The 27418-nt window shown below is 41.1% G+C and overlaps 1 protein-coding gene across 8 annotated transcripts in view; it reads right to left on the reverse strand.

Annotated features, from left to right (window-relative positions):
- Positions 1-27418, reverse strand: part of LOC122571259 (dystrophin, isoforms A/C/F/G/H) — a 438419-nt gene that overhangs the window by 6119 nt on the left and 404882 nt on the right. For all 8 annotated transcript variants that reach the window (XM_043734851.1, XM_043734846.1, XM_043734833.1 and 5 more), the window contains 2 exons: positions 2464-2723; positions 413-571 (listed from right to left, as the gene is read on the reverse strand). In XM_043734851.1, the coding sequence (XP_043590786.1) occupies positions 413-571; positions 2464-2723 (419 nt within the window). The remainder of the gene's footprint in view (positions 1-412; positions 572-2463; positions 2724-27418) is intronic.

The following is a 27418-nucleotide window of genomic DNA, read 5'->3' on the forward strand; positions in this document are numbered from 1 at the left end:
CGGCCAATATTGTGTAATAAAATTATATAATAAAATTTTGTTTCTCGACAAAGATTAAACGTTTCGCTCTAACAACTGCGATCGTCGCTACCAGTTACGCAATCGATATTTCAGGGTCGTCGATCGAAAGTTAAGCCTCCCTTGCTTTGAAATCCGGTCGCCGATCTAAATTAGAATTTCTATGGTTTCGTCCATTTGCAAGCATCGCCTAAATATTCGCGGCTCGCTTTGAAATTCCCAAACGACGAGGACGAGAATAGCAGGAACTTCTTGTAGCCGCTTTCGAACCACGATCGTCTTCATCGATTATTCGTTTGTTTGCGTTTAAGATCGCGTTCTGGATCCAGTGGCCGCGGTGTTGGTAAATTTAGCGTTGCAAGATTCGAGTCCGGTTGAAAGGAAGATCGATTACTTGATATAGTAAGGCACTTTGGCGGGTGTGAGGGCTCTCTCCCATGGTGGTTCCACGCTGCTCGCGAGGAAAGCCTGGCTACCCGGAGTGCTGCCATCCTTTCCAAATCCGCTTAGCAACTTGTAACGCTCGTCAACCGCCACTTGCAGCACCTTCCACCTGCGAAAATACGCGAAAAACTTAGCGTCTTCGAACGAAAAATAATCAACATTCGAGCAGAGATCGCGTGAATAAATGTTACGGTATAGTGCAAGACCACAACCTGAATGTTCAAAGTCTGGCTCAAGGATTTAATCGAAGCTTTTATTCTCTTTTATTTTATAGAAATTTGTCGTTAATATCTTTCGGGATATTCGCGAGTAGCTTCGATGTTCTTCTCGGGACTATATGAACCAAAATGAAAATTATGATTCTATAAACGTTAATAAAATGTAGATGCTTGGTGTTCGACATATTTGTATTTCAATGTCTTTCTTGTGTAATAATTTTCGTGAATAAGTGAAAATTGAGGAATGTATGTATACAGCAGAATTAAAGTTGACACGTTTGAGAATCTCTATTACGACAACCTATGTACATTATCTTCTCTCTCTCACAAAATGCATCTATTTACGGCGTTGAAAACGCGTGTAAAAGAAAGATTCTCCTTCTGTGTAGCTTCAGATTTCTTCGTGGAGAATTGATGACGCATACGTATGTGTCATTAGATGTACAATAGAAGACACCCATGACGCATGCGTTGCGTCATCAGGTACGAACGTGTCCAAGTATAAACGTATCCAAAATTGTCCAAGTACAAAAATATAAGCATGTTCAATCAAGTGAACTATACTGGAATGTATGACCGTATGAAGTACTATAGATCATCACATATACTCGTACTGTTCTTTTCCATTTATATAATAAATATGAAAAAAAAAAACAGGGAGAATTTATATTGCAATGGAATATCTGTATAAACTTATTATTGCATCTATTGCATCTATATAAATATAGAAATATTGCATCTATCAGTGTTCAAAGTTTCAACTAAATCGTTCGTCCGAAGATCTTGCACCTTCTTTACAACTCCATCCCGAGGAACGTGGATCGCGGCAAGAGGAAAGGATTTCGTAGCTTTCTCTCAATTTATGTTCAGTACGAAAGATTACGTTTCTGTTTACTCGGTCTCTGGACGAAAAGTATTACGAAACGTTATAAATATTATTTAGGTAATTGGAGCGATAAGCGGTGCACTGGCGTTGCGTAAGAATGGATTGTGTTACACGGAGGGAATGTGGAAATCGTTTGACGTTTGGTTGCAATAGGTGTAACGTTGTTGTTTGAAAGCTTGGGTTAAGTGCATATATTATAGCGTTCGTTTTAAATGGAACAACGCACCTGGTGGATAATACGTAAATTCTGTTCGTTATTGGACCAGTGAAATTATTAGAACAATTTGCTACGTATTTTGCATCGCAAACAGACTGTGTCGCTATAAATAATCGAACTGTTTGGTGTGAGATTTGGAAATAGTCGAACTGTTATATATTAGAACTGCTGGGATGCTGCGATAATTCGATAGAGAATTTATATCTCAGCTTCTGTAATTATAAAATTAGAAGCTAATTAGAAACTAACAGTAACGATACGCGTAATTTTAATATGCTTACTCGGGAAAGAATTATTCAAATTTCAACTTCGCTACATTCCGTAGATTCTCTTAGATCATCCTCGACGTGTCTTTTTCACTTTCAATAAAACTTCTTAAGAGATTTTATATCATTTAAAAGGTATAAAAGGACACCTGCTTTCTCATTTCAATCTCGCGCTACAAGTTTTTTTAGAACATTAAAAACCTTCGAACTTGTCGAAAAGAAAGCGAATTATGTATCACGAAAATTTCAAGATCGTAGCGAGGATAAAACCAAACGACCAAGTCCACTGTAATGAAACTTCTTCGTAGGGAAGACGATAAATTTTCTCCAAGTCTCATACGTGTCGTATTAGCATGATAAATTCGATAGGATCAAAATCGTTGGAGAAATGAGAATTCATCGGTAGGTAAGTACCTGGTGTTGAGATCTTCGAGTTTCGCCAGCAAAGCATGAGAAACGATGACGCTGCTCGAGGCGAAGACGCTCGCTTGATCGTTCGCGTACTCGATGCTCCTCTGGATGGGCAAGAGTCGTTCGCCGAATTTCTCCAATTGCTTCAGTAATTCCGTCGCCTCGTTCGCATCGTTCGGATTCTGCCAGCCGCTCTGGATCGCTTCGGCTCCGGCCATCCGCGACGAAAGATCCTCCAGCGTCTTTTGGAACACGCATATTTTCTGCAACGAAGAACGTTCAAATTTTTTAAACTTTATATATTATTCTATATATCAGATATAGACCGCGACAGATTTTTACGCGATTTCATATTTTTACTAAGAGAACTAAAACGATGGAGCCTACGCGATGACCTGTCTCGCCTATTAAACACCACGAGTACTCCCCTCTCGATATTTTATTTATTTCTGTTTAATCTATTTTATTTATTCTGCGATAATTTATTTTTTAAATTATATTATATTTAAATTGTATAAAATTCCACAGACTGTGCATTGCTATCAATACACGGCTGGCTTGGGCAGAGAAAAATAATAATGCTTGACACGAAGCAGGTGAAACACGAGGGAAATGAGAGGGATGAGAACATTTTGGTAGGTTTAAAGTTGAAACTTTAACGCAACTTCTTTTGTCGCGAAAGTTTCGCTGGTTTAAATGTTTCCTCGTCGCGCTACCATTATGCCGGAACATTAAACTTGTAAGTGTATAATATGCGCGATAACTTTTTCCTGGATTTTTCTATCCTCGTCGGTGTAAAATTGGGAGAAAAATTCGTTCTTAAGGTGAGCGAAGGTTCGCGTGTGATTCGGTGTAGCACGGGAAAGCTGGCTGATTTAACGCATCGATAAAAAGGAAGAGGAAAACAATGGGAATGGTCGTGTATATTCGCGTAAAAAAAGTGCAATTGGAGTCGTTGCATTTCTGGAAAAACAGATTTTGAGATGTCGGGGCATGTCAGAACGTTTACGTTTCTCTTCCTACTCTTTTCTTTATTTTTTCTTTTATAATTACCGCAGACAATAATTTGTCCACTTCGCAACTAGTTGAATAATAATCAGACATTTTATTCTATCGATTCCTTCACCGATGATAACTTTCAAGTATCAACTTCACACGAATCTACAGCTTTAACAGTCTCAAACTCCATAAAAATAATACGCGTCTAAATTATAGAAGATTTCTCTAGAAATAAGCGACCATAATTTCTACCCTTTTGAAACTTATTTACCAGGCGAAAGGAGATATCTATGAATTTACCAAGGAAACGTTTATCGCGTAAGATTGGATGCAAGAAGGAGAAACTCGAACGACGACTGTAACCAGTTTTCGTGGTCGCCGCCGAAAATAGTGTTTCACGAATAAGTGGACATCGTTGGTCCCGGGAACGATGCCGGTTTTCGGTCGAAAAGAAAGCTGCGAACGTAATTGTCGAGAGCTGAGAACTTTATGGTCATGAAAATCACGTTTATGGTTTACCGAGTTTCGCGCAGTCCTACTCACGGGTCAACCGTGAGTAATCGTTGCTATTAAAACTCGTTATAAATCGTGGTCGAGCCGCTCGTATTTCGTAGCCGGTCAGAAGACCTCGACTTTGTCGCTAATGGCGAGGCGACGAAAGCGTTTTGTTCGACGATAAACGCGCGATACCCGCGCGTCAGGATTGACAATGAATAAAATTTCGTCCTGGTATATGTAGCTATTTACATAATTTTGGAGGCAGATTTGATATGCGAGAATACGTCGCACAAGCCAATGAGCCGAAACGCGGAGAAAAGTGGTGATATGAAAGGTATTATTTTTTAAAATTTGCTTTACGATCGTTTACGTCTTTTTTGTAACCGATAATAATAATTATGAGAGTATGATTCGCTTTTAGCGGCTGTTTTATAGATTATTTGTTAGAATTTACTTAAAAATTTACGATTGTTTGTTCCTCTTTAGAGATTATTTTGGAAAATATTTGTTTTAAATTCGTAAACGATTCAGGCTACGATTAATCTACACATGGGTATATGTGTATCCTTAATCCTCTTTACCTCTGTTGTACGCATAACGTAAGATAATAGAATCTCATTTTTGCCACCGACCTCTCGGTCATAAATTGTAATGAAAAAGAAAGACGGAGGAAACACGAAGTTCAGAAAATGGTATAATTACATTCTCCAAATATCTCTTTGACGACTAGGGGTAAAGTAATTAGAAAATCGTCAGAGTTTTGATTAAAGTAATTTGGGTAAATTGAATTCGCAGAAGGGTTGTTTAAACGAGTCTCAAACGTCCAGCAACAAGTTAATAAACAGTTAATTGGAGGCAGCCGCAGAAAATATTTTTCCTCCCCTTTTGCTTATCATTTTTTAACGTTTGCATTTATCGCGTATCAAATTATATTTCGTTTACCCCTGGCCCGCCCCTCTACCCCGTACGCTCATATTTTATCCAAAACCTAAGGTCAGAAGATTACTCGTTTCACGAAACAAGTTTTAATAAAACGACTTTGCATTTAATAAAACGATCATTGTAAAAGAAAAGTCTATAACCTGTGACTTGTAATTTACAAATTTCTGTTGGAAACGGCTCGAGAACGTTAGGTAATATCTGCTTCGAACGAAGGGATTTCCACCCTGCTCGTTACGGATGTAACAAGATTCGCAATAACCCTCCGTTTAACCCAAAAAATCACGGGGACGAAAGATCATGCAATACGATTCTCCGGTCGCCGCGTCCCAATAAAAGAACTACGGCGGCGGTAGTGAAGGTAACGCGCCCTTTTTCCGCCCCGATAAATTACATTCGACGTTGCGGAACGACGACCGCGTCCCGCGAACCGACAGGACAAAAGGACCGCAACAATAACCCTTAAACAACACCTAACGTCCCTTTCAGAACGTTCTGACGACGCGAAAGCAGTCGTCGCGCTTTCCATTCATTCGATTACTTCCCATTCAACCGTCGCATCCTTCCATCGGCTGTCTCTGCCTTTCTCCGCTTAAGTCGCTCTGCCTTTTCGCGATGAAAAATCGCCATTGCGTTCGAAAACACCCGTCGTAATTTCCAACAAGGAGAAAACGGGGACTCCCTTCTTACCGATGTATTTCCACCCTTTCTTTTGCAGTCGTTACGCTTTTGAGCGGCTTTTTCGTGCTCTATTAAGCGTGAAAAAAAACAAGGTAACAGGTTTATAAGGGTTGGGAATTTTTTGTTTCAACGAGAAAGACTTTGAGTGAGATAAATGTTAGGATTTTGTAGTTTCTCTATTTTTGAAATGTTTCGGGACGCGAACGAACCGGAATTGACTCAGGTTATTTAACTTTAACTTTGGGATATTTCGTCTTATTTTTTATTCTATTTTGAATCTCTGGAGTGTTTTAATTAGATGAATTCAACTGTGCTTAGTTTTTCAGTGATATCTCCTATTCTATTTGCATCTAGAGTATCTGACAGCGTAGGTAGATGAAATTGGAGCTAAATTTGAATTAAATCTCCGCTCTAATCTTCTAGAGTATTTAATTACTTACTTTCGTGATAAACTCCATCGTTCTTCCTCGCTTAAACCGCGGAATAAAAATAGAAATTAAGTTACTCAACCCAAACACCTGTCAGTCGTCTGTAATCCAACGATACCTATTAAGAATTAACAAACATACTCGTTCGCTAAACCCATTAAATATGTACCGAAGTAGTTAGCTGGACCAATACATATATATATGTGGGATAGCGTGACATCAGGGAAGGACGTGGCGTGAGGGGTAATTGTTTATTAGCGTTGTTAAGATATGTTGATATTGTCAAGGAGTGTTGTGAGCGTTACCAAGGTATGTTAAGGGAAAAATAAGCGTGGTAAATGCTGTCAGAGTTGAATTTATCGTGGTCGTGTGAAGATCGTTGTGTTGTCGTGTCGTAAAAGTAGTGAGAAATAAATACGCGAAACGGGATATTGTATTCGTTTTCGTGCAAGGGCAAACGATATTGTATTTATCATACTGTAACCTACAAACTAATTTAATAACATTCCTGCATATATATGTATTTATTATTTCAAAATTCACTCCACGGAAAGCGATACGCGCGAAGCTGTGCCAAAAAATGCGGCGTTTTGGGGTTAAGAAGGTGCTTCAGTGAGCGCAAGGATGTCAACAAATTTGGAAATAATGCATCGTGCGAGAACACGAGATCGAAGGGGAGACAGAGGACAGAGCGAACAGAGGTTGGAGAACAGAGGAAAAGGCGAAACAATAAGCAGAGCGAACAGTGAAAGAGGCACAGAGACGTGGAAAACAGAAGCGAGGGCAGAAAGTGTAGTGGAAGGAATAGTGGGAAAAGAGAGAAGGGGGGAGAAACGGGGGGAGAAGGAGAAGGGTTGCGGAAAGAGCAACGGGGAAAACGAAAGTAGGAGAACCGAGAGGGGCGAACAGCGGGGAAAGGGTTGGGAAAAGTCCGCATTTGCATTCTAAATAAACGTCGACGACGGACGCTAAATCGCTCTAATTAGTCGTCCCGCTATGAAAGTACTTCAAGCGTCGCTTATTCGGCATCCAGTGCGCGTTCTTAAAGCGGAAAAGCGAAGAAAAAGTTGCGGAAGGAAAGTCGATTCGTGACGCCGACCACGTGGAAAGTGACGCTGTCAGGGATTCGATAAAGAGATTCGTCGAACGAAACACCGTGAGGTTGTTTCTCAGGCGATGAATACCGAAGATCAACCGACAATAGTTAAAACTGAATCGCACAGAAGCCACGACCAGCTTCATAAACTATGATCCACGGAAGAATGAGGATTACGAATATTATTTTTTAAAATTTTCTCTTTATCTATGTGCTTTAATTTATATCTACAAAATATATTCAATACGCGCCGTAGCATCTGTTACCCTTCTCTGTAAGGGATGATAGAAAGAAAAAGAGACATTTTTATCGTTCGCTATATTTCGTATCGAAATCTTTTCTTCGAGAATCTAAGTTGCTACTCACGAAAGAATTAACCCATTTAAAAATACGAAGAAAAATTCAGAGCAATTTTTTTCACGCGCGCCTCAAACAAGCCTCGCGAAGGAGTCGTTTCCTTCGTGCATCTCGTGTTTACGAGATCGCCGAACATACCGCTAATTAGGTCTATTAAGTTTATTTGCACCTGTAGCTGGAACGGCGTTGGCGAGAAATTGTTTCAAAGCTGCCACGTAACGGGACCTAAAGAACCAGAACAAACGATCGCGGTATCTACTCCGTCTACAAAAAAATCCGCTACAATTTCCTACAAATATACACTCGGATCTATACACCAAAGAAAAGAAGAAAATTGGCAAGTGGAAGCTGATATTATTCGCGATTCTTTAGAGTCGTCGACGAAGATTTAATTCTGGTAATAAATTCCTTCCGGGAAGAACGTACGAGCTTGGCGAAAGTGTCGCGTCCAAGATGAATGTATCGCTGAAAATAACATTACACAGCCATCAATATGTCCCGGTTTCCCGAAGCTCCGACACAGAAATCGTTCCAGCGAACAAGCTGCACGAAAGCAGACTAGAAGAGCCGTACGAAGAGGGAAAAGGATTGGGGGGTGGACAGAGGCGGAGGACGAAACAATTTTTCCTCCGCTTGGCCGTCTGCAATGTCATTTATTATGTAGCCGACCGGGCAATTAAAGTTAACTCGGCCGTGCTTTCGCTCTTCCTTTTCTCTCTTTCTCGGTGGCCGCTTTCCTGTCTTGTTTTACGCCTTCACAGTAGCGAGCTCGTTCCCGTGTCGCGTTCTGGCCAATTTCTTTCGCGGAATTCACCCAGCTAATTGTCTGGCGCCATTCGATACTGCGTTCGTTACGGCCAGCGCACTTCGATAATAATTAGCGTGACGCAATTTTCTTAGCGAATTTTGTTAACGAGAACGCGTGTAAACGAATCGCGAGATAACAGTTGGGAGAGAATCGGCGAACATGAGCATGCGGTGATTAGGTTCGATTAGATTCCATGGAATTTTTTGCGAATAGGCAAATAGAGATTTTTTGCAGGTATTTTAATTTAACTTTATTACAGCGTCTGCAAATTTTTATGTCGCGACGAATCGTCGTTTCAAAGATTCGATGCTTCAAGAGAACAGAGTGGCCTTTTTAACATATTCTACGTTAATTGTTTGAAACGTTTTTACCGTGCGATTATTTCATACGAATCTTCAATCGGCTTGTTCCATTGTTAAAGCGTTAAGAACAATATCTTGCTCAAACTTGGAAAATCTTGCGATACTATAAAAACACAATTAGGTGGAAAGCGATGTAGAGAACGTAACAAGATTAAAATCCATTTCTTGAGTGATTTTGAGAAAAGGGTTGACACAGTAGATTTTCAGTTTTAATCAAAAAAGGGAGAAAGGGGAAAATATCTATAATAAGATCTCCGCTGAAATCGGCGATCACGTTGTCGCAACGTATCAGCGTCGAAGTAAATATAGTTATCAAAGTAACGTCTGGCCATCGGTGAGAACGGAATGAAAAAGAAGAAATCGCAAGATGGGATTATGGAAAGAAAGAGAGAAGGAAAAGTGAAAGATTAAGTAGAGTACGACCGAGACGGTTACCAAATAGCTTCGTAAATATTCAGTTTTCCTGTAGACGTTTCTGTTATTTATCGAGTCAACGTAGAACAGGACAAAGAGAAGACCTGGCTGAGGTGACTAAGCGGCAATATTGTGGCGCCTTGTCGTTGGCTTCACGCCATGTGCATCTATTATAAATCTGGCCTCGTAGTCCAAGTACCCTAGACCTTCACCTTAACGTCTTCGCCGTGATTCCGAGACGCGTTCCATCGATTGCCGGATAAAACAACCCTTCCATCTTTTATTTTTCACGCGTTGTCAATCGCGTGAGGCGACGCTGGATTTTTCCTCGAATTTCGGTTTCAAATTATCGAAATCGTCGAAAGCGAAATCGCACGAACATTTTCTGCTATCTCATTACGATTCCTATTATTGTAAGATGCATAGAAAATTCTGCCTGTAACGTTTCTACAAACAAGTTCTTTACGAACGAATCGCCTATTGTTCCTCTCATTTCTTTTTCATGTTTGTACGTCTGCAGATATCTTTTTTGCCTGGAATATTTTATTCGTATTTCTTATTCGTAAAAAACGTGAAAGATACAAGAAATAGTAAAATTATATCGAACAATGAAAAATTATCTGTATTTTAACGATATCAATCTAAGTCCAATGAAGTTTGATTTAACAGAGTTGAACGAGGGAAAATTTCTACTAACCTCGATACATCAAGCGATCAGGAGCAAACCCATGTCACTCGAATTTTCTAGGTATATTACTCGCGGTAATTTATTAAAATCAACTGAGAATCAACGAATGAAGTATTTCAGCCGTAACACAATATACAATCGCACGACGCAAGATATGTAAACTCATTACACCTGCTTTAGCGTAAATAAATTTGGCCAATATAATTAATCGTGGAATCAAGCACATAATAAACGAATAATTTGTTCGCGTAATCGACGCTGTCTGATCCGAATAATTTGCGTGCGTTATCAGGATGATCCCATTGGGTCGTTCTTTAAAAAAGAACGAACTGAGCGAGGTCGGTCTACAAGATTCCATTCATCACTCTGGCGGTTAATAAACACATCGATGTCGATTGGTTCGCGGAAGTTGAATGAACAAAGTCCGCGAGTGTGCTCGATGCGATCTTGACTGGTTGGAACGTACAGCACGCGTGCGAGGAATCTTAAAATCGACGTGGCCAGAAGAGAGTTAGCCTCTATGCTGTTTGTCTAGAGGATCTCGAGCAAAGAAAGTCAGCGGCCGTGAAAACGTCGCGGCGTGTCGATAAAAATAGCTCGTCCCGTGAAAATACTTTTTCGATTTATCAGAAGCTCTTCGTGGCAAGAGCTGCTGATAGTCGTGTGAGTCGTTTTCGTCTTACTGATTTTAAGTAACACGTAGCGTTAAAAAATGTATAACATCAGGGAATTAGGACGTATTACAGAGAATTACGATTAGTTAACAATTATTTAACAATGGAACCAAAGAAACTTGAGATCTTGAAAAAGGAAATTTCAGCTTCAATAAGAGCAGAAATAGTGCAATATTAATGTACGTATATCCTGCCACTAACAATCTGTCGCTAACAATCTTACAAAAACTTGATCCAAACGTCGAATAAAAAAGGAATCGAATCTGGTATGGAAAGTTTGACAAGATCGATAAACGTGCGATTGGCAAAGTTGAAGAAAAAGAAAAGAGAGAAGAAGAGACACTACCAATAGCTCACGCAGGAATATCGTTAAAATGTTAAAACAAAGAAAGAAGGTAACATTATGAGTTTAAAACGCAGCGAAGCAAGCAACATTAAAATACGGGGGAAAGCGGTCGGCCGAGTGTCGTATTTTTCATGGGAAAATACCGTCGCGCATATGCCGCGAGTTTATCGCGGAAACGTCGCCATCGGAAAAAGGATATTCATTAGCTCCATTTGGCCGAGATCATCGAGCAAGATAGGCCACGTTTTATATCCTACATCCCGACACCGCTAGGATCGACAAAAATATGTATTTCGCAGCTTGCAAATGCATCTCCGCTGAATACGACAAGGGAACAGGCGCTTTTTACCAGTCCAGCCACCATCGGTGTATTCCTGTCCGTTCTGCCGCGAAATTCCATTGTGCCGGTAGATGCTCTTAAAATGGCGGGATCCGTTTAGAATATGCTTGCCTCCCCTGAACTGGGGATGCAGAAGACGCGATCGAACCTCGCCACTCGATACTCCAACCCCTCGATATATTTCTTCGTGAGCTAGAAACGTATCTCCGTTTCTCGATCATATGGGAATATGTGTCTGGAAACTCGGTAAATGCAGGTGTGCCGCTCGTCTTCATTCGCATCGTCTGTGATTTTTTTCTCTTTTTTTTTTTTTTACTTATACCGTATACTCCGTTGATCAAATGTTTGGGATATCCAAACGCGCTTTTTGGACGAAAGAGAATTTTTAGTATACTTATTTTTCTGATAAATAAGAATATTTCAATTGCAATCTTCGTCTTTGAATGTAACCGTGTGACTGTAATTAATCGTATGACACTGTAACTGTTATTAATTGTAATTTCAGTACTTACTAGAAAAGATTAATATTGTGGATAAAATATATATATATTTATTTCACGCTTTAAGCCAGTATACTTTATCTTTCTTGTATAACTGGTGTTTTTTTTTTGCCAAGCATCGAATACGATTTAAGGAGGAGGGGAGATAGAATTTTATGAAAATGTTAACTAAAATTTCGTACAATAGGATAAAACGTGAATTTATTTAACGATTTAAGAGAATCGATATTTTTTCTTGGTTTATCGGGACGTTTCGTTTTATGATATATCGAAGGGGGCAGGCGAAGCAGTGTTTCGATGCACAGCAGCTTGCATACGTTACATAACGTTGATCAATAGTTTGTTTATTCGGAATGTAATTGGGCTTCGGTCGGTATCATATTTACCGTGAAACCCGTTTAATAATTTGATAGGTATACGATGCGTTTATTAGTGATAATTCGACCGAAATGTATGTAAGCATCGTGCTAGCGATAGAAGTCCGATTGAATAGGAAGATTGAATTCCTATTCAATTTATATATGGACGTATCTCGGGAAGCGCGTCGAGTTAAAAGCATTGAACGCGTAGGATGGTTAAAGGAGATGGTTATTAGAATTTCGTAGAGAAAAATCGATACAGTCGGAAGCGTTATGCAGGTTCCAAGGGCAATTTCATTCTATTCTAACGTATATTACTTGCATATTACTTTGAGAGAGTTGATATTAAACGAAGAAGCAATCTTTTCCTATTTATGACACTTTTCATGATTGAGCCATTCGGAAGCCACATTGATTAACTCTATAAATTAAAAACTGTAAAGACGTGACGATATTTCAGAAGCGATTTTTTTAATTTATCTCGATACTTACTACTACCACCTACGTTATTTTGTTGCAATAAATGTTTATCTGTTGCGACCATAAATTTCTATAAATATACATTTGTTCCTTAAAGATTCAGCATTAATCGTATATCTACCTGTATAATGAAACTGACAAATTGTTAAAAAGTGAATTGATCGGTTTTATTCCTCGATTACGAAGTGATCTACGATCGTAAAGCTTCGCGAGAACTTTGTGTTCCGCTTATTCTTCACGATATTTCTGTATTCGAAACATATATAAAACTATTAAAAGTTATCACTTTATATCCATACCATTCATCTTTTTCCTATTTTGAATATCGAAGTCGTTTATTTTTATAAACTTTATTCCTATTCCCGTTAGTGCAATAAAACGAAATACCTATACCCCGTTCATCTTGCCCCGTTCATTTTTATTTATCGCCCGATGGGTAATCGAAAATCGTGATATTTCGTTGAGCCCGAAACGAAAACGCCCGGCCACGAAATCGATGGAAGGTATTGGGTGGGATGTATCTTTAATTGGATTTACTGTTCGACGCGCTACAACCGCGGAATAAGATTCTCCAGGGAAAGTAAATCGATTAGCGAATACAAAATTAGCTCTGCAAATAACAGAGACGAAGCTTTCCGAATCGTCTTTACCATTTCGGTTCCGCGCGAAGCTCGAAGGAGTCGGCTTCGAGTCGTGAAAAATTCAGTACATTCTGGCCGACATTTGAATTTTATGTTACACTATACATTTATCATTTATACAGAATATTTAGCTTCGAAACTTTAGACTATCCACGCTGCTTGTTTCCAGTCGTTTTCTGGTTAAACGTTAGATACGCGAGAAAGATAGAAGAGATAAAAATTTGACCATTTTGACCATCTGTGAGACTATAGGTCGAACAGATTTTTGAAACATGCTATGGTTCTCGTACGATGATGAAAACATCAGAGTATTTATATTGTCAACGACTGTCTTCATATTAAATATACGAAAGCAATCCTACGAAGAATTCAACAATTTACGATACGATAGAACTCAAGATTACTCGCATGAAACTGGAATTAATCGCAAGAATAAAATACGTACCTTGGAGATTTTATAACACGTTTATTGGTCGTGCTAATGCTACTGTTTTATTTCGCGCAAGCCAATCGAATCACGCAAAATGCACATGTAATTTCTATTTTATAGAATAATATTGTTAACTACATTTTTCTTACACCTTCCGATGCACTGCATAAAGCATGGAGCTGGAATTGCGGAGGTAGAACATTATCGAGAATAGTGGACGATTAAGGAATTAATTGTCAAGAGGCGACCAATGGGAAAAGTAAAAAGGACACTCAAAGACACGACACCCCGATGATGTACAGGATTCGTCGGTGTAATCATAAGTCTGAAGGATACTTGCCGCAATATCAGCGTTATGAGGATCGTTCTCTCCTTTAATGTCCAACGCCGACGCCAGTCCGACGACGCCAAGCTGACGATCTTAATATCGTCCCTCGGATGCAATAAATGCGTATTAACATTTATTACCCCCGACTGATACATTTTTGCTTCGTCGAAAATTCTCCGCGTATTTTTACTACGAACCGTAATTCTCCGTCGTTACGTCTTATTAACGAAACGATGTTACCGAGTAATTCAATGGTGCGCGAGCTATGTACGTCTATGCGTTTCAATTTGTGATCGTTAAGAAAGTAAAGAGCCATTTTTTAGATTACTTTATGCGAATCATTATACCGAGGCTTTCGCTGTCATTACCTCGAAGCCTGGGTATTTTGATACGTTGGCGAAAATTAAGACCGATACGTATACCACGTTAATTGAATTTTAAAACAGTTTCCAACGTTCGTTCTTGTTGTACAAAATTCTGTTTCGGTATAAAAATCTCGTCTTCGCAGGTTTTTGTAATATCACGCGGTAAAGCACGTACATCCTCCGGCTATCAAATCAAGATTAATTAAAATTTGTACGGTTTTAGAATACTAGAGAGGCGTGGGAAAACTTTAATAGCAAAGTTTATTAATTCTTAAGATGAGGCTATACCTATGCATGTTAATAGTTTATATCCTCCAGCCACGAAGAATACGAGGATGTTCTTCGACGAATTGCGATATGGTATACTAATAAATTAATTCCTACGTATACATGATCTAAATTTATTAATAATTTGTGCAGCCAAATAAAATTTCTCATTTACGAATATTCTACCTTTTGTAAGAAGAATAAACATGGGAAACTCTTGCACGTGGTTCTAATTCAATGACTACGGGCTGTATTTCGGCGCAACAATAATAACAAAGCTACCCCAACCCCCATTTTTCTAACTTTCCACAGGTTAGCCAACCCGAAATGTCATCTTTCACCCTTCGAAAACCTGATACTCGTTCGCGAGTATGTCAGAAACAAAAATGGGCTTCCCACCGAAGAGAACATCAGGGAGAACATTTTCTCGAGGGGTGGCTCCGTGGAATTGTCCGCCAGGCAACGTTTCCTCGTGCTGTACCAGCTCTGTATCATGTTCTCTTATCTCGATCCGGTCATCTATCCCTTATCACGAATCAGTCATCTGGACTTAGTCGCGGCGACTGCCACAAACGGCAGAGAGAACGCTACACGGGAATCGGATTAACAGTCGGCGAGATGGTAAGAGCAATTTCCGTGATTGTATCTCTACAACACGGCAGAGGGCACGAGGATACTGATACGCCCCCGCGTAGTGGCTTGTTTCCAAACGATGCCATGTGCCGTGGTGTTAATTACACTCGGTTGTCTGCTAAACTGACTCGTCCGCGTCCGATTAAGTGCGCCGAACTTAACGTTTCGCGGCTTTCGGTTAATTAATTTATCGTCTGCGCGTCCATCGTCGACTTGCGATTGATTATAGATAGCAGTAATCGTCGGGGAAACAGCCATAAATCGTAGCCACGAATACCAGGAATACTTGGGAACGGACGATGCATAAATTATCGGAGAAATTTTCTTGCGAATGTTTGATCAACGAACAAACTTTTCCGAGCTATCGAAAAAATGAAGCTGTCGCGTGCGCGTCGACCTACGATCGTTTGTCAGTTTGAGCGACTTTTGTCACGAAACGTATCAAACAGCGAGTATCTTCCGTAGCGAGTGATTTATTATTGAAATGGTAAATCGTCCAAGAAGTTACACAAAAGAAATCTTTTTATTTATACATTTTAGTTCAAAATACTAGTTGCATCATATATGAAGGTACAATCATCGTTTCTAGCTTCTAACATATTCTAACGTAAACGTAATACACATCTGCCTGAACACCGTACAACCCTCAAGGTCGTTCAAGATGGGAGCTTTCACAACCCTTTCTCATTGTTCGGCCATCTGTCTTTAAATCTCTGTCACAGCATATACAGCCAGTCTAATCTGAATCTAACATCCAACATCTATTCCGACAAACAATTTCTCTGATTTCTACCTCTCCGTAACGCAAAATGCAATACGTGTAATTTTCTCATCGAAATCGGGAATTCTCAACAAATACACGTTCGAAGCAACGCAAATCCATCCATCAAATGCTCTCGAAACTCAACAAGCACGTAAACCACCCTTACAAGTTCCATCCTTGTCCCTTTCCTGCGACCTAAAGCCTCGTACACACGCGACAGCAATGTGAGCAAAGTGCAATCGGATGTTTAGTAGGTGGGTAACGTTTCAACCGAAATCACCCGATTGTAAGCTCCGTCACGCGTAATAATACCCGCAGGGTGGCGCGTTTCGATCTTAGACGCAGTCTACGGCCGCGAATTCACCCTACGGGGATCGGATTAGCCGAGTCGGAGAAACGGTAAGTGCAATTTCCGCGATAGTATCTACGAGGGGTAGCCATCGATACGACTGGTTGCTTGGTCCTGCAACGACGACTGGCCTCTGTGTTAATTACGAGCAATTGTCCACGAGATCGCTGGTCTACGCAAATTGGTGAAGCTCATAACAAGCCAACGGCAGTATAGTAGCAATGATTGTCATGTGTTTGACTAAGCGATGCTCAGATTGCGAAACCTATCTTCTTCTTGCTTACCTTTCCAGGTTCGATCGTGCACGATTTATAGGAAATTTCGATCGGATTGTATTTTAAGTACGATAGCGATACAAATTGATATTCTTAGATGTTTAATTTATAAAGATAGATCTTCTTAGAAGATGTACGAGATATTCAGAAGATTCGTTGAAGATGTATAGAAAAATATATATAGAATGAGGAAAAGAATATTCGTGTATATTCGTGGCACACGTGGGGACTACTGTTTATCAGTGAGAAAACCAAGACATAGAATACGTGCAAGTGTTTGTGAAATATAGATGCAAGTGAGAAGATTGAGAGGGTACCGTTTTGTAGAAAGCAAGGCAAACAATGTGACAAATTCAGTGAAAAAGGATTACAGATTTTCTCTCTAATAAATAATTCTACCTCGAACCCTCCGAGCTATCTATGAATTTCCAAGTAGTCAACCTATATACGACACACGTGTACACGGTTCCATGTACGCAAAGGAACCATCGCACACGTGCTCTTTCTCTATACATGTGCGCAGGAGAGTCGCTTTCTTACTTCCGCGGCGTACCTTTTGAAGAAAACGGAAACTGGCAACGTGAACGTGAAAAGGGTCAAGATGGATGTGAAACAGGCCGAAAGACGAAAGTGGACGAATACTCGACCGTGTACAAGAAATATAGTCGGCACGATGGAAAACGGGCAGGAATATAAAGAAATCTTACGAGTTGGCTCAAGAGGTTGAAGACACTACGCTGGTGAACGTCTTTTATGATGCAGCGTGGGCAGAACTTAATTACTTTGACGTAGTGCGTGTGAGCGTGTGTGTTCTCAGTGGGTAAATGTATGCGATCATTACCAAACGTAATTAAAATCTCGTGTCGTTCAGCAAATTAATTTCACGGCTAACGGATTTCCTATCGGTTGCGGCCTCCGCTCGGCCAGAAAGTTCCGCAGATTGCGCGACATCGATTAATCGTTCATTTATTTTTGCAGAATTGTGAAATAACGCGGAAGAAATAAATCGGAAACGAACTCCACCGTCTACGCTGGGTATAAGATGAAAGAACGAGAGAAAATATGTGCGAGTGAGTGAACGAGCGAATGAGAGACAAAGAGAGAGAGAGAGAGAGAGAGAGACAAGGTAGACTTCGATTGACGATCACACGAAATATTAAAGCTTCCTTCCTAAGGTATTCCAAAATATCCGTAGAATTTGCTCTTTCGGCTATTTTCTTCGATAAGCTTCACGTAAAACTAGCAATCGAAGAACCTTGGTTTTCGTTCTTCACTCTCTCGCTCTTCTTGTTCCGCGTTTGTTCGACGTTGAAAATTAGCAATGATGATGATGAAGCGTTTAATGCAGACATGGTACAGGATGGAATTATCATGTCGTTTATAGCGCGACCAATTCAGTGTAGAATAGGATCGTAACGCGAGTGCACTTATGACATTGTAAATAAAGCATAGAACATGATATCTTAGAATTGCACAGGTCAACATGTACAATTGGATGACAGATTTAAGGAAATTCGTAAAGCTTTTATGCCCGTACAGACTACGATAAGTTGCATTCGTCGCCAAATTCTGAATCGCATTTCATTTTTCCAGCTTGTATGCTGAAAAACAAATGACAACAGTAATCGTCCAAATAAGATCTAATTGCGACATACTGTACGCGCATGTAACAACGATTAAAAACAGGGTCGCAAAATTTCTTGTGCAAATTAGCCACGTACAGGTCGTAGCGCAAACAACGAAAAAAGGAGAGAGAGAGAGAGAGAGAGAGAGAGAAAGTTAAAGAGGAGGAGAAACGAGGAGAAGAAATTATTTTACACGGGACATAGTCGCGTTGCATGACAATTGGTGGCGTTATGCGGCGCGTTTAATTAAAGATTCGGCCCAAATGAGTTTCGCACGCCCCTCGTAATTTCACTGTCGGTCGTTTATTTGATTCGCAGGGGGCGTCGACTCGCTCTCTTTCTCTTTCGTTTCTACGATCACTAGAAATACCAAACCAGGACCGAAATTGTGGTAAATGTAAAATCGCTTTTTCCATTTTTCTATCGCGACGAACCCGATTATCGTCGGTTATCGTTGGACGAATTCCCGAGGAAACAACGGGAACCGGCCGACAACCGCGATAAAAAGTCGCGAAAATGGAAAAACCGTAATTGCTGTTATATTAATTTGCACGGTACATGCCACTACTGGAAACTCTTTTTTTTTTTCTTTCTTTCTTTTTCGTCAAACATAGAGGGAACGAGACGAGCGGCGCGCGGCGCACAGCTCGCAACCCTGCTATTTACTTCATCGAGGAATTCAGACCGAGTAAAAATGTGTGTTTCTCACGCGTGCATGTCGTACCAACGTCGAGACTTTATAAAAGTCCAACTTCACCGGTGTACTCGCGAAAAAGGGCAGCGGGTCTGGGTTAGGTAACGTGTAACTTTGACAAAGCGACGTGCATATCTAACTGGCCCCGATTCATCAAACTTTCCCCCGGATTCCGCTTAACTTGCCGCAGCTTCGTGATTTTCCTTCGCACTGGAAAAAAAGTTCCGTCAACCTTTATCGCCCGTTCGGTTCAAAAAATTCGTTTCGAATAAAAATCTGTCCCCGCTAAAAAAATCCTTCGTCATACGTCTATCCTATAGGTAGAGTTGCGAGATAGAAATTCAAACGAGTCGATTATAATAACAGGCGATACAATACTTATAATATGTGAAAGCAAAATCAGTCGAATTTTCCATGAAATGTATGCTTCAAAATTTCGGTGAAATTACCAATTACGAATTTTGTTAACACGAACAGAAGCAACGAGAAAGATATTTACAGTGGCTATAAAACATATTTGCGCACCGTTGTATTTGTTATAATATTTGCTTAATAATTAATCCATTAGCTCCAAATATATCAAAACTTGTATCCTCCACGCTTTCGTAAAATTTTGATACAACGAAAATGAAACATAGAATCTCGTAAAAAGCGTTTCATTGGAAAATGAGACTATATGCAAATACCTCTTGCAACCATGCTACCCCTTTTACGCTATCGTGATTCCAAACTTCGAGTCTGATGGAATAGAAGGTTTCCGCGCGGACAAGGGAAACTCGCACAAAAGAGGATGGAAAGTAGTGGGAAATACGAAGTAGAAAATCGACACGAAAAAGAACACCTACCCACGAATTTGTTAAAACCACCATTTGCGATTTCCACGATTTCTGTCCGCAATTTTTACGCATTTTACCTGGTTGTTCTTCCTCTTTAATTTTCTTGTTCACGCCGTCCTTCTCGCTCCGACGTACAACAGAGCGACGCAGGACGAGATCGCGGCGTACTTAATGGGCCTTTAACCCCTGTGCTCGCTCCGCTAGTCCGTACCTCCGGCACCGAGACTTCCGGTACAATTTTCCCATTGAGGAGAACAGCCCCGTTGCCCCATTAAAATTCCCCTCTCCCTTTTCGTCCCTTAGAGGTCGAGGCGAGTCCAGGCGTCCGCTCGTTTCTCTGGCTGCCTCTTGTTTTCTCGTTACACCTCGACTTCCTCTCGGATGAGCACGATGAATGGCGCCGAATGGAACAAGCGAGCCCCCTGCCCCCGTCTAAATCGGAATCGGGGGATTTGCACCTTGCTACTAGGCCTTTTGTTACGCGGTGTAAGCGAAATTTTGGAGCTGCTAAGATTTTATTTAACTTAGTTTAGAGAGTTTGAATGGAAAATCACACGATAAAGTAACAAGGTTCCATAATTAATATGAGGAGAAAAGATTGGCTTAAACGAGGATTTGTTTTAAGTATCGCGTAGTGTATCCTTTATCGTGTAGCCTTTATTAATTAAAATGAATGCAGAAGATTCTTCTTTCAGACTAACAAAATTGACAGCGACTTGAATGCAGTTACCTTGGATATGAGAAAATGTAGTTTTCACTTAGAAGAGTCTGGGTGGAGAACGAGTTAATGAACCAACAAGATTTTATACGTAAGACGTGGGCGAGAATTTTACTGGTTTGGTTTCGTTTATAGATATCAGTAGATCAAGGAACTGTTTGTAACATATAAAAACGTAGAAAGAGGAAAAATGTAGGAAAATTGGAATATCACATGCTGGACCGCCCAATTGTAATTCTATATCATCGTCAACTAAATTTATCGAGCGATATACGTTGCGAAATATCACACGCGTTACGTTGCGTACGATTATTTTGAAAATATGAGAGAGAGAGAGAGAGAGAGAGAGGAATTGGGAAAGTATAACGAATAAATATTTAGAACGCGACGCAACATCACTCGTGTTCCACTTCGGTCGTAAAAATGTACTCGCTGGCATTTTTGCGGTGTAAATCTGGAACAAATTGCTTGGCTCTCTCGTGTAATACTAGCTGAAAGGACTTTTGAAATCGGAGACACCTAACGCAATTGTCTATCCGTGTAGCTTCTGACCACTTAAACAGCGTGTAACTACCGGTTCTCTAGATCGAACGTGTAACGTCTATGGTCATAATAATATTATTAATATTAATTGATTATTTCATTGATCTATATCGTGATCTTTCCGCAATTCTTTATGTTTCGAACTTACTTTCGTTCCAATCGAAGAAAGACCATTGATGTTTCAAGAAAATTAATATAAAATTGGAACGAGATATCAAGTACATCGATAACGATTCTTTCACATTTCCTCCAAACGTAAGAAACTTTTTAACGACAGAAAAATATCACTCGGATGAAAGTGATACAGAGAACGTAGAAGAGTTAAAAAAGATTAAACGAAGCAACCGGAAGCTTTCATAATCTGTTCCCACGTAAAAACAACTAGAAATACTAACAGAGAGAAACCCACCTATTGCGTACTCTTCGATAACTACAAGCCACACACGTCCTCGTTTATCTGCTTCGAATAACAATTCTATCATCGCAAGCTCCAACTCGAGTACGTATCGTCCACGTTCAAAGATACCAGCAACTTATAAAGAATTCTCTGGTCCTTAAAATAACCGTGAACGTCAATGCTTAAAATACATTTACCAAGGATCGCTACGATGTTTCTTCCTCTACTCGAACATTCTACGTCGAACAGCGATCATCAAAAGTTGTACATACTTGGAGTCGAATAGCAAACCTGCGCCACAGGAATTCTTTCAACGATGACAGACGCGACCGCGAATTAAACGCAATGCGGCACGGGTGTTTACGAGCGCGACAAGCGCCGATACGGGTATTTCACGCTTGCCAAAGCGTTCTAACAGGTTTCAAAGCGCGAACCGCTCGCGCTCGCGCCACTACGAGGTCGTTGCACTTGCGTTCCGCCGCGACAATGCTGATATTTCGCTGGAAATGCCGCAGGGAGAAAGTATTCGCAATATTTTAGCACTTAACCAGAGCCACGGAGATTCCGCGACGGCAATAAAACGCGTAACATTTCGCCGAGATATTGAAACATTCTCCATTTTACCTCTGCCGAGCACTTTCTAGGGGTGCAATAACAAACGCTCGGATCCGCCTGAAAACTCGCGCGGAACGGCCTGCGTCACTCGCCTAACGAGCTTTACGCTACGAGCGGACTGTGTCGCGATATCGCTTTATTCGCGAACCAAGAGTTTCGAGTTTCTCGGCAAATTTTTAGTAAAATGTTTGAAGTTTCAGGGTTGGATGGAACGCAAGAGGTGGCAGATAAGGCGTATAGCGTTCCACGTGTCACGAACTGAAGCGAAACTATTGGCTTTTATTGAGAATCGTAGGTTAATCGACGGTTTAAGAAATGTAGGTTTTAAATAGAATTTAGAGAAGGTATAAATTGCTATATAAAGGTCGTAATATTTATCCTTTATAAGTGTAGAAAATAGGAATCGACGTTGCAATTCGATATTATAATAGAAGAATCGCACAATTTATTTTTGCTTTGGAATTCCCTTGCTTCTTACCCTCACTTTTTACGCCTCGTTTCTTCTGTTTCTCCTTTCTCTCTTTCGCTCTCTTCTTTTTTTCACTTTGCCCCCTCTCCCCTTCTCTTTTGCCCTCTTCTATTCTGCAGCATCCTCTATCGATATCACCATCATCGATTTTCAACAGCTAAATTTTCAAGGCAAATTTTCTACCAGCCAAACATCCAAGCTTTCAACGCGCCGATCCGCGTAGACCTTCCCAAACACTCGATTTTCCCTTTGAACGGGCAACATTTTCCGTAGCGTGGCAGGAATTATATTAACATCGACGATGACGCGGGTCTCGCAACAATGGCCGGGAGGCATTTAATCCCGGCAATTGCGCGACTTCGAGGGCTCGTTTTCGCTTCCGTGTGTTTCGCGCTGCCAGCACGAAATTGCTCGACCGAGACCAAACGCGGGGTTGGAACAAAAAGCGCGGGATGGGGAAGGAAGGGACGAGCGAGAGAGCCAGGAGGACCGACCGGTCCATTGCGAACAGAATAAATTATTCATTGTTTACGAGCGAGTGCTCGAAAAGGTAAATGCATCGACAGGAATCGCGACTTCTCTCCCTCTCTCGCTTCGGATCATTAAAATCGCGAGGGGGACAATTACCGGGTTCGGACCAGTCCCGATTCCAGCAACCCTCTTCCTCTTTCATTTTCACTCGAGTCGTCTCGCAGCTGTTACTACCCATCGTTGAAACTGTGAATAACGCGTGAATCTGCTACTGGGATCGTGACTCCCAGGGCTTTTTCAACGATACTCGACTAAGCTCTCTCTTTGCCTAGGCACGAAGCTGATTTATTCGTGCTCGACCTCACGACCGATCTGAACAATCTGCATGAAAATCCGAAAAGGAATTTCTTCGTTCTTTACGTTAAGACGATACAACGGCAGAGCAAAAAGTCTGAGATTTCGTTTTCTTTATACGGTTCGATGAAGTTGAAGCCTCCGGGTCTAGCGATAGACCGTGCGAGACGTCCGTGAATTGCACCCCAATCGATTTACACTTTCGTAATCAAACCAGTTCTTCCACTATTCACAGCTACCTATTTACCTTAAAAGAGACTATTCCAACTACGGTGGTCCTGCCACAAAGTACACCACAGGAAAAACGATTTTCTTTCACTTCGACCCCCTTTATATTTCACAAGCTTACATCATCTCGCGAGCTTACCGGGTGTACAACACACACGCGTTCAGTAACGAAAGAGATCCTCTTAAGAGTGGCTCGGTGCGCGACGACACTTTAATCTAAACTTATTTCCAGAGTGTAACGCGCTCCAGGCTTTCTTATACCGATTCAAGGAGGAAGAAAATTTCACGACACCGCGGTATCAGAGCGACGAGAGCCTCTACGAACGATCGATTTTCGGGAGTAGACAAGGGTATACGGTTGTACCTCGAACGAACACGAGAGACAAGGAAATCCATCGTCTAATTACCGCGAGATACGCGACCAAGCAGTACCAGGCTTTGCTCATTATTCTGATTACACGACGAGATCGTCTATCCACCGCGTAACATCGTGTAACATCGTATCAGGTATAAAAAGGGCCAAAGGATAGAGGGAGAAAAGCCAATGACCTTATAAACTTTAAGAGCCTCTTGGAGATGGTCGTCGTATCGCGTAAAAGCGTGCATCAGCCTTATTACCGTGTCGTAATTAATTCTGATGTTAAACGGCCGGGAAGAGGGCAGCGCGAGCAGCACGAAGAAAACTCTCTTTTTCTCACGGAAAAAGGCATCTTAAATCGCCTGTAAGAAAGGCATCGCCTCGCCCTCTCTTGGCTCGGTTCCTTTACTCTCTCCCCCTCGTTCATTCGTTTCTTCGTCGCTCTCGCGATGCCCTGTAATCGAGCAATTTGTGTCCCCGCGACGTTGCACCGATAAGACGTTGCTGGCAAAAAGGCGCGCGTCGGCCGTACGCGCGATAATTTACGCCATCACCCCGCACCGATACGGATGAATTGTGGCCTTTCGAGGTCGAACGTCGCTCTCCTCTCATGCCATTAGATGATTTAGGTGCTGATTTTCTTCCCTCGCGACGTGCAATATTCTTCATTTCTTTCGATATACAGATATCATGTCTTATTTTCAATCCTAAAGAAGCCAAGTATAAAGAAGCCATATTTGCATTTCGATTTTCTCTGGATCACGAAGATTCTATCAAAAGTTGGAATTTTCATGACAGAATTGTTCCTGCTTTCGGTCTATTTGCAATTCCATTGAAAATTCGCATTTTCTTTGGCTAAGCTACTTTCGAAACCTGTGTATGCGTGATTCAACTATATTTTTATAATGCGTGTAGATACTTTCGGACATCGAATTCCACATAGAACTACGAGGCGTCAACTCTGGTTTCCTTGGTATTCCATTGGTATAATGATACAAAATCAATACGATGAAAGGATAAACGATTGAATTTGTAAATACCGGAGTGAAAAAGCATTGTTTACATCGAGGATTGAGGACTTCTCACGGCAGACTTCGATTAGATCGAAAAACCAGCTACGATCGCAAATTGAAGCCAATCGTTAATCGCCTCGTTTGTGACGACTTCTGGCTACTCGATCGTCGAAATCTCTGCTATTTTCACCACTATCCGATACCCTGCGTGTAAAACTGGCGCCAGTAACGATTTCATATATTATGTATGTACAGGCGATATATCGAGAGTCTAGTTAGTGAAAGACTAATTGACGGCGAACCGACGAATACGATCGCCTGTTCCGGACGTTCGCCCGGTAATTATACACGGGTAATTTATCACGAATCGTCAGAAAGCTGTTCCTCCGAGGGACCCTTTTCCGGGGCCTCTCGATACCCAACCATTGAAAATTCACGAACGCCTCAGCGTTAACACGTTCTCTGCTATTGACGCATACCCTGCGTCAATTCCATCAGTTGCACGTAAGCAACGCTGGTGATGCAAGTGCTGCATTTTTCTTTCTTCGCATTTCCACGTAAAGTCAAAGAAAAAGAAACATTGTTCGAGTAGAATGTCATTTATTGGAACGAGATTTTAAAGCCGGCGTCTGATTAAATGGACGTCTGTCTGAATCTGCTGGTCCGAATGTGAACTGTTATTGGAACGAGAAATCACAGATAAGGGAAAGACTCAACGTTAGAGATGAAATAGGTTTGAAAATTGGAAATCCAAGAATTCGTACGCTTACGGAAATTCTCTTGCGACTGTTAGACGCGCGCGTTGTATAAAACGTTTGGAAATTTCAATAACGTTACAACGAAACACGAGCGAATCTCCAACTTACTCAAATTCTTCGATCCATTTCTGAATGCGTTAACGCCCTTCGCGTAAAGTATTAACGTTACATTAGAGAAAGCGGCAAGAGTTTTGTGTGTACGCGATGCACCGCGGGAACGAGATGTTTATTCTACGTTGGTGAAATATCGACGTAATTTCGCGCGAGACGATAATGCCGCGCGTACATTATCGAGGTACCGCACCGGGCGGAGTGATGCTCGACAAATGTTTATGCAATTTCTTGCCAGCCAAGATGAATGTGACTGCGAACAGCGTTCGTTTTTGAACCAACGTTAAGACGATTGTCGCGCTGATAAATGATACGGTATACCTAATTACGTGGGTGGAGTTAATTCCAGCTTTGTTAATGGTTGCGATCGATCATTGGTTATTTCCTAAATGATAAATAAAGAGGCAGAAAATGTAGGAGAATAGAAAACAATTAGCCCTTCTGTATCTTTTTGCTCGTTTACGATTGAATCGTATTTTTATAATCATAAAGGCGGAGTCAAGCGAAAGAAAGAGGAAAATTCAATTTCTATTGAAGAAATCATCCTTCGTAGTTTTCTCACGAATATACAAAATTGTTGAATAGATCGCTCCTTCTCATTGTTCACCAAACCTGACAACCTTCCAATCCACAACCTTTAACCTTTACACTAGCAAAACTTCGTAGGATTGTACCCTTCGTTTCCAAGTCAAATCCATATCCGAGAAGAACCGAGGAATTATCAGATACACCAGACCCTCGATACAGAACACAGAGAAATCATCCGATTCCTCCCTCGACTCATTTCTTTAACATTATTCTGAGAAACAAAATATTTCCTGGTCACTTGCAACAGCTTTCATCGAGAGACCGATATCCAAAGGTTCGAACAATTGAAGATTCCACGGAAAAGATATAAGTCCGCTTTTCTTCATTCTTATGACATTTTTCTAGCGAGTGTTAGCTAAACGGAAGAATCTTAGCGTGAAATAGTCGAAGAAGGAGATGATCTGATAAGATTGTGAAAGACGTGGAATTACCGATCGTACAGAATCTTAAACTTGCTCCTCTATGAAAGCCAGGAAACGTAACTTATCGTTCGTTTTTAACTACGTCAAAAGACGTAGTTTATCTTTAATTGCTCTGCTACGAAAGACAGCGGTAAAAAATATGACCTATCGTGTGTTTCACCTGTGCCCTTCCACTTTGTACGGTCTTTTAAAAATCGCAAAGGTCATACACGTTGTTCACCGTGAGAGAAGAAGAAGAAGAAGAAGAAGAAAGCAGGAAAGGAGAGACTATAATGGGATCAGCAGCATGATTAACAGCCACGTAGTAGTCACGGAGTTAGAGTGCGCGAAGGGCTGAGGAGAACGACAAGGGTACTAATTATTACAATTATCCGCGGACAATTACGACGTTAAATTGCATTCCCAGCGGCAACGCTGGCCCTGGGGTATGCTTCGAGGAGAATCTGTTGTCCGTGCATCTGCAGCAGTACAGGGTGAAAGGCTGAGAGGCGCAGATTGCTGCTGTTGCTGGCTGCGACCTCTGCGACAGCCACGAGAATACAGAGAGAGAGAGAGAGAAAGGGAGAGAGAGCGAGGTCGGCTTATGCATACAAAACACGGAACACCAGCACTACCACCGTTGGCCCAATGTCTTGCATTAGTTGATGGGTGTTTACCGCTGCTTTTCCTCGTTTTGCCGGCTGACGCCTCGAAATCCAACCGACTCCCGTGGAATTCACGTTTTCTGTGGTTCCAAGG

Source organism: Bombus pyrosoma, linkage group LG1, assembly GCF_014825855.1.
Source record: "Bombus pyrosoma isolate SC7728 linkage group LG1, ASM1482585v1, whole genome shotgun sequence".
Taxonomy (NCBI): domain Eukaryota; kingdom Metazoa; phylum Arthropoda; class Insecta; order Hymenoptera; family Apidae; genus Bombus; species Bombus pyrosoma.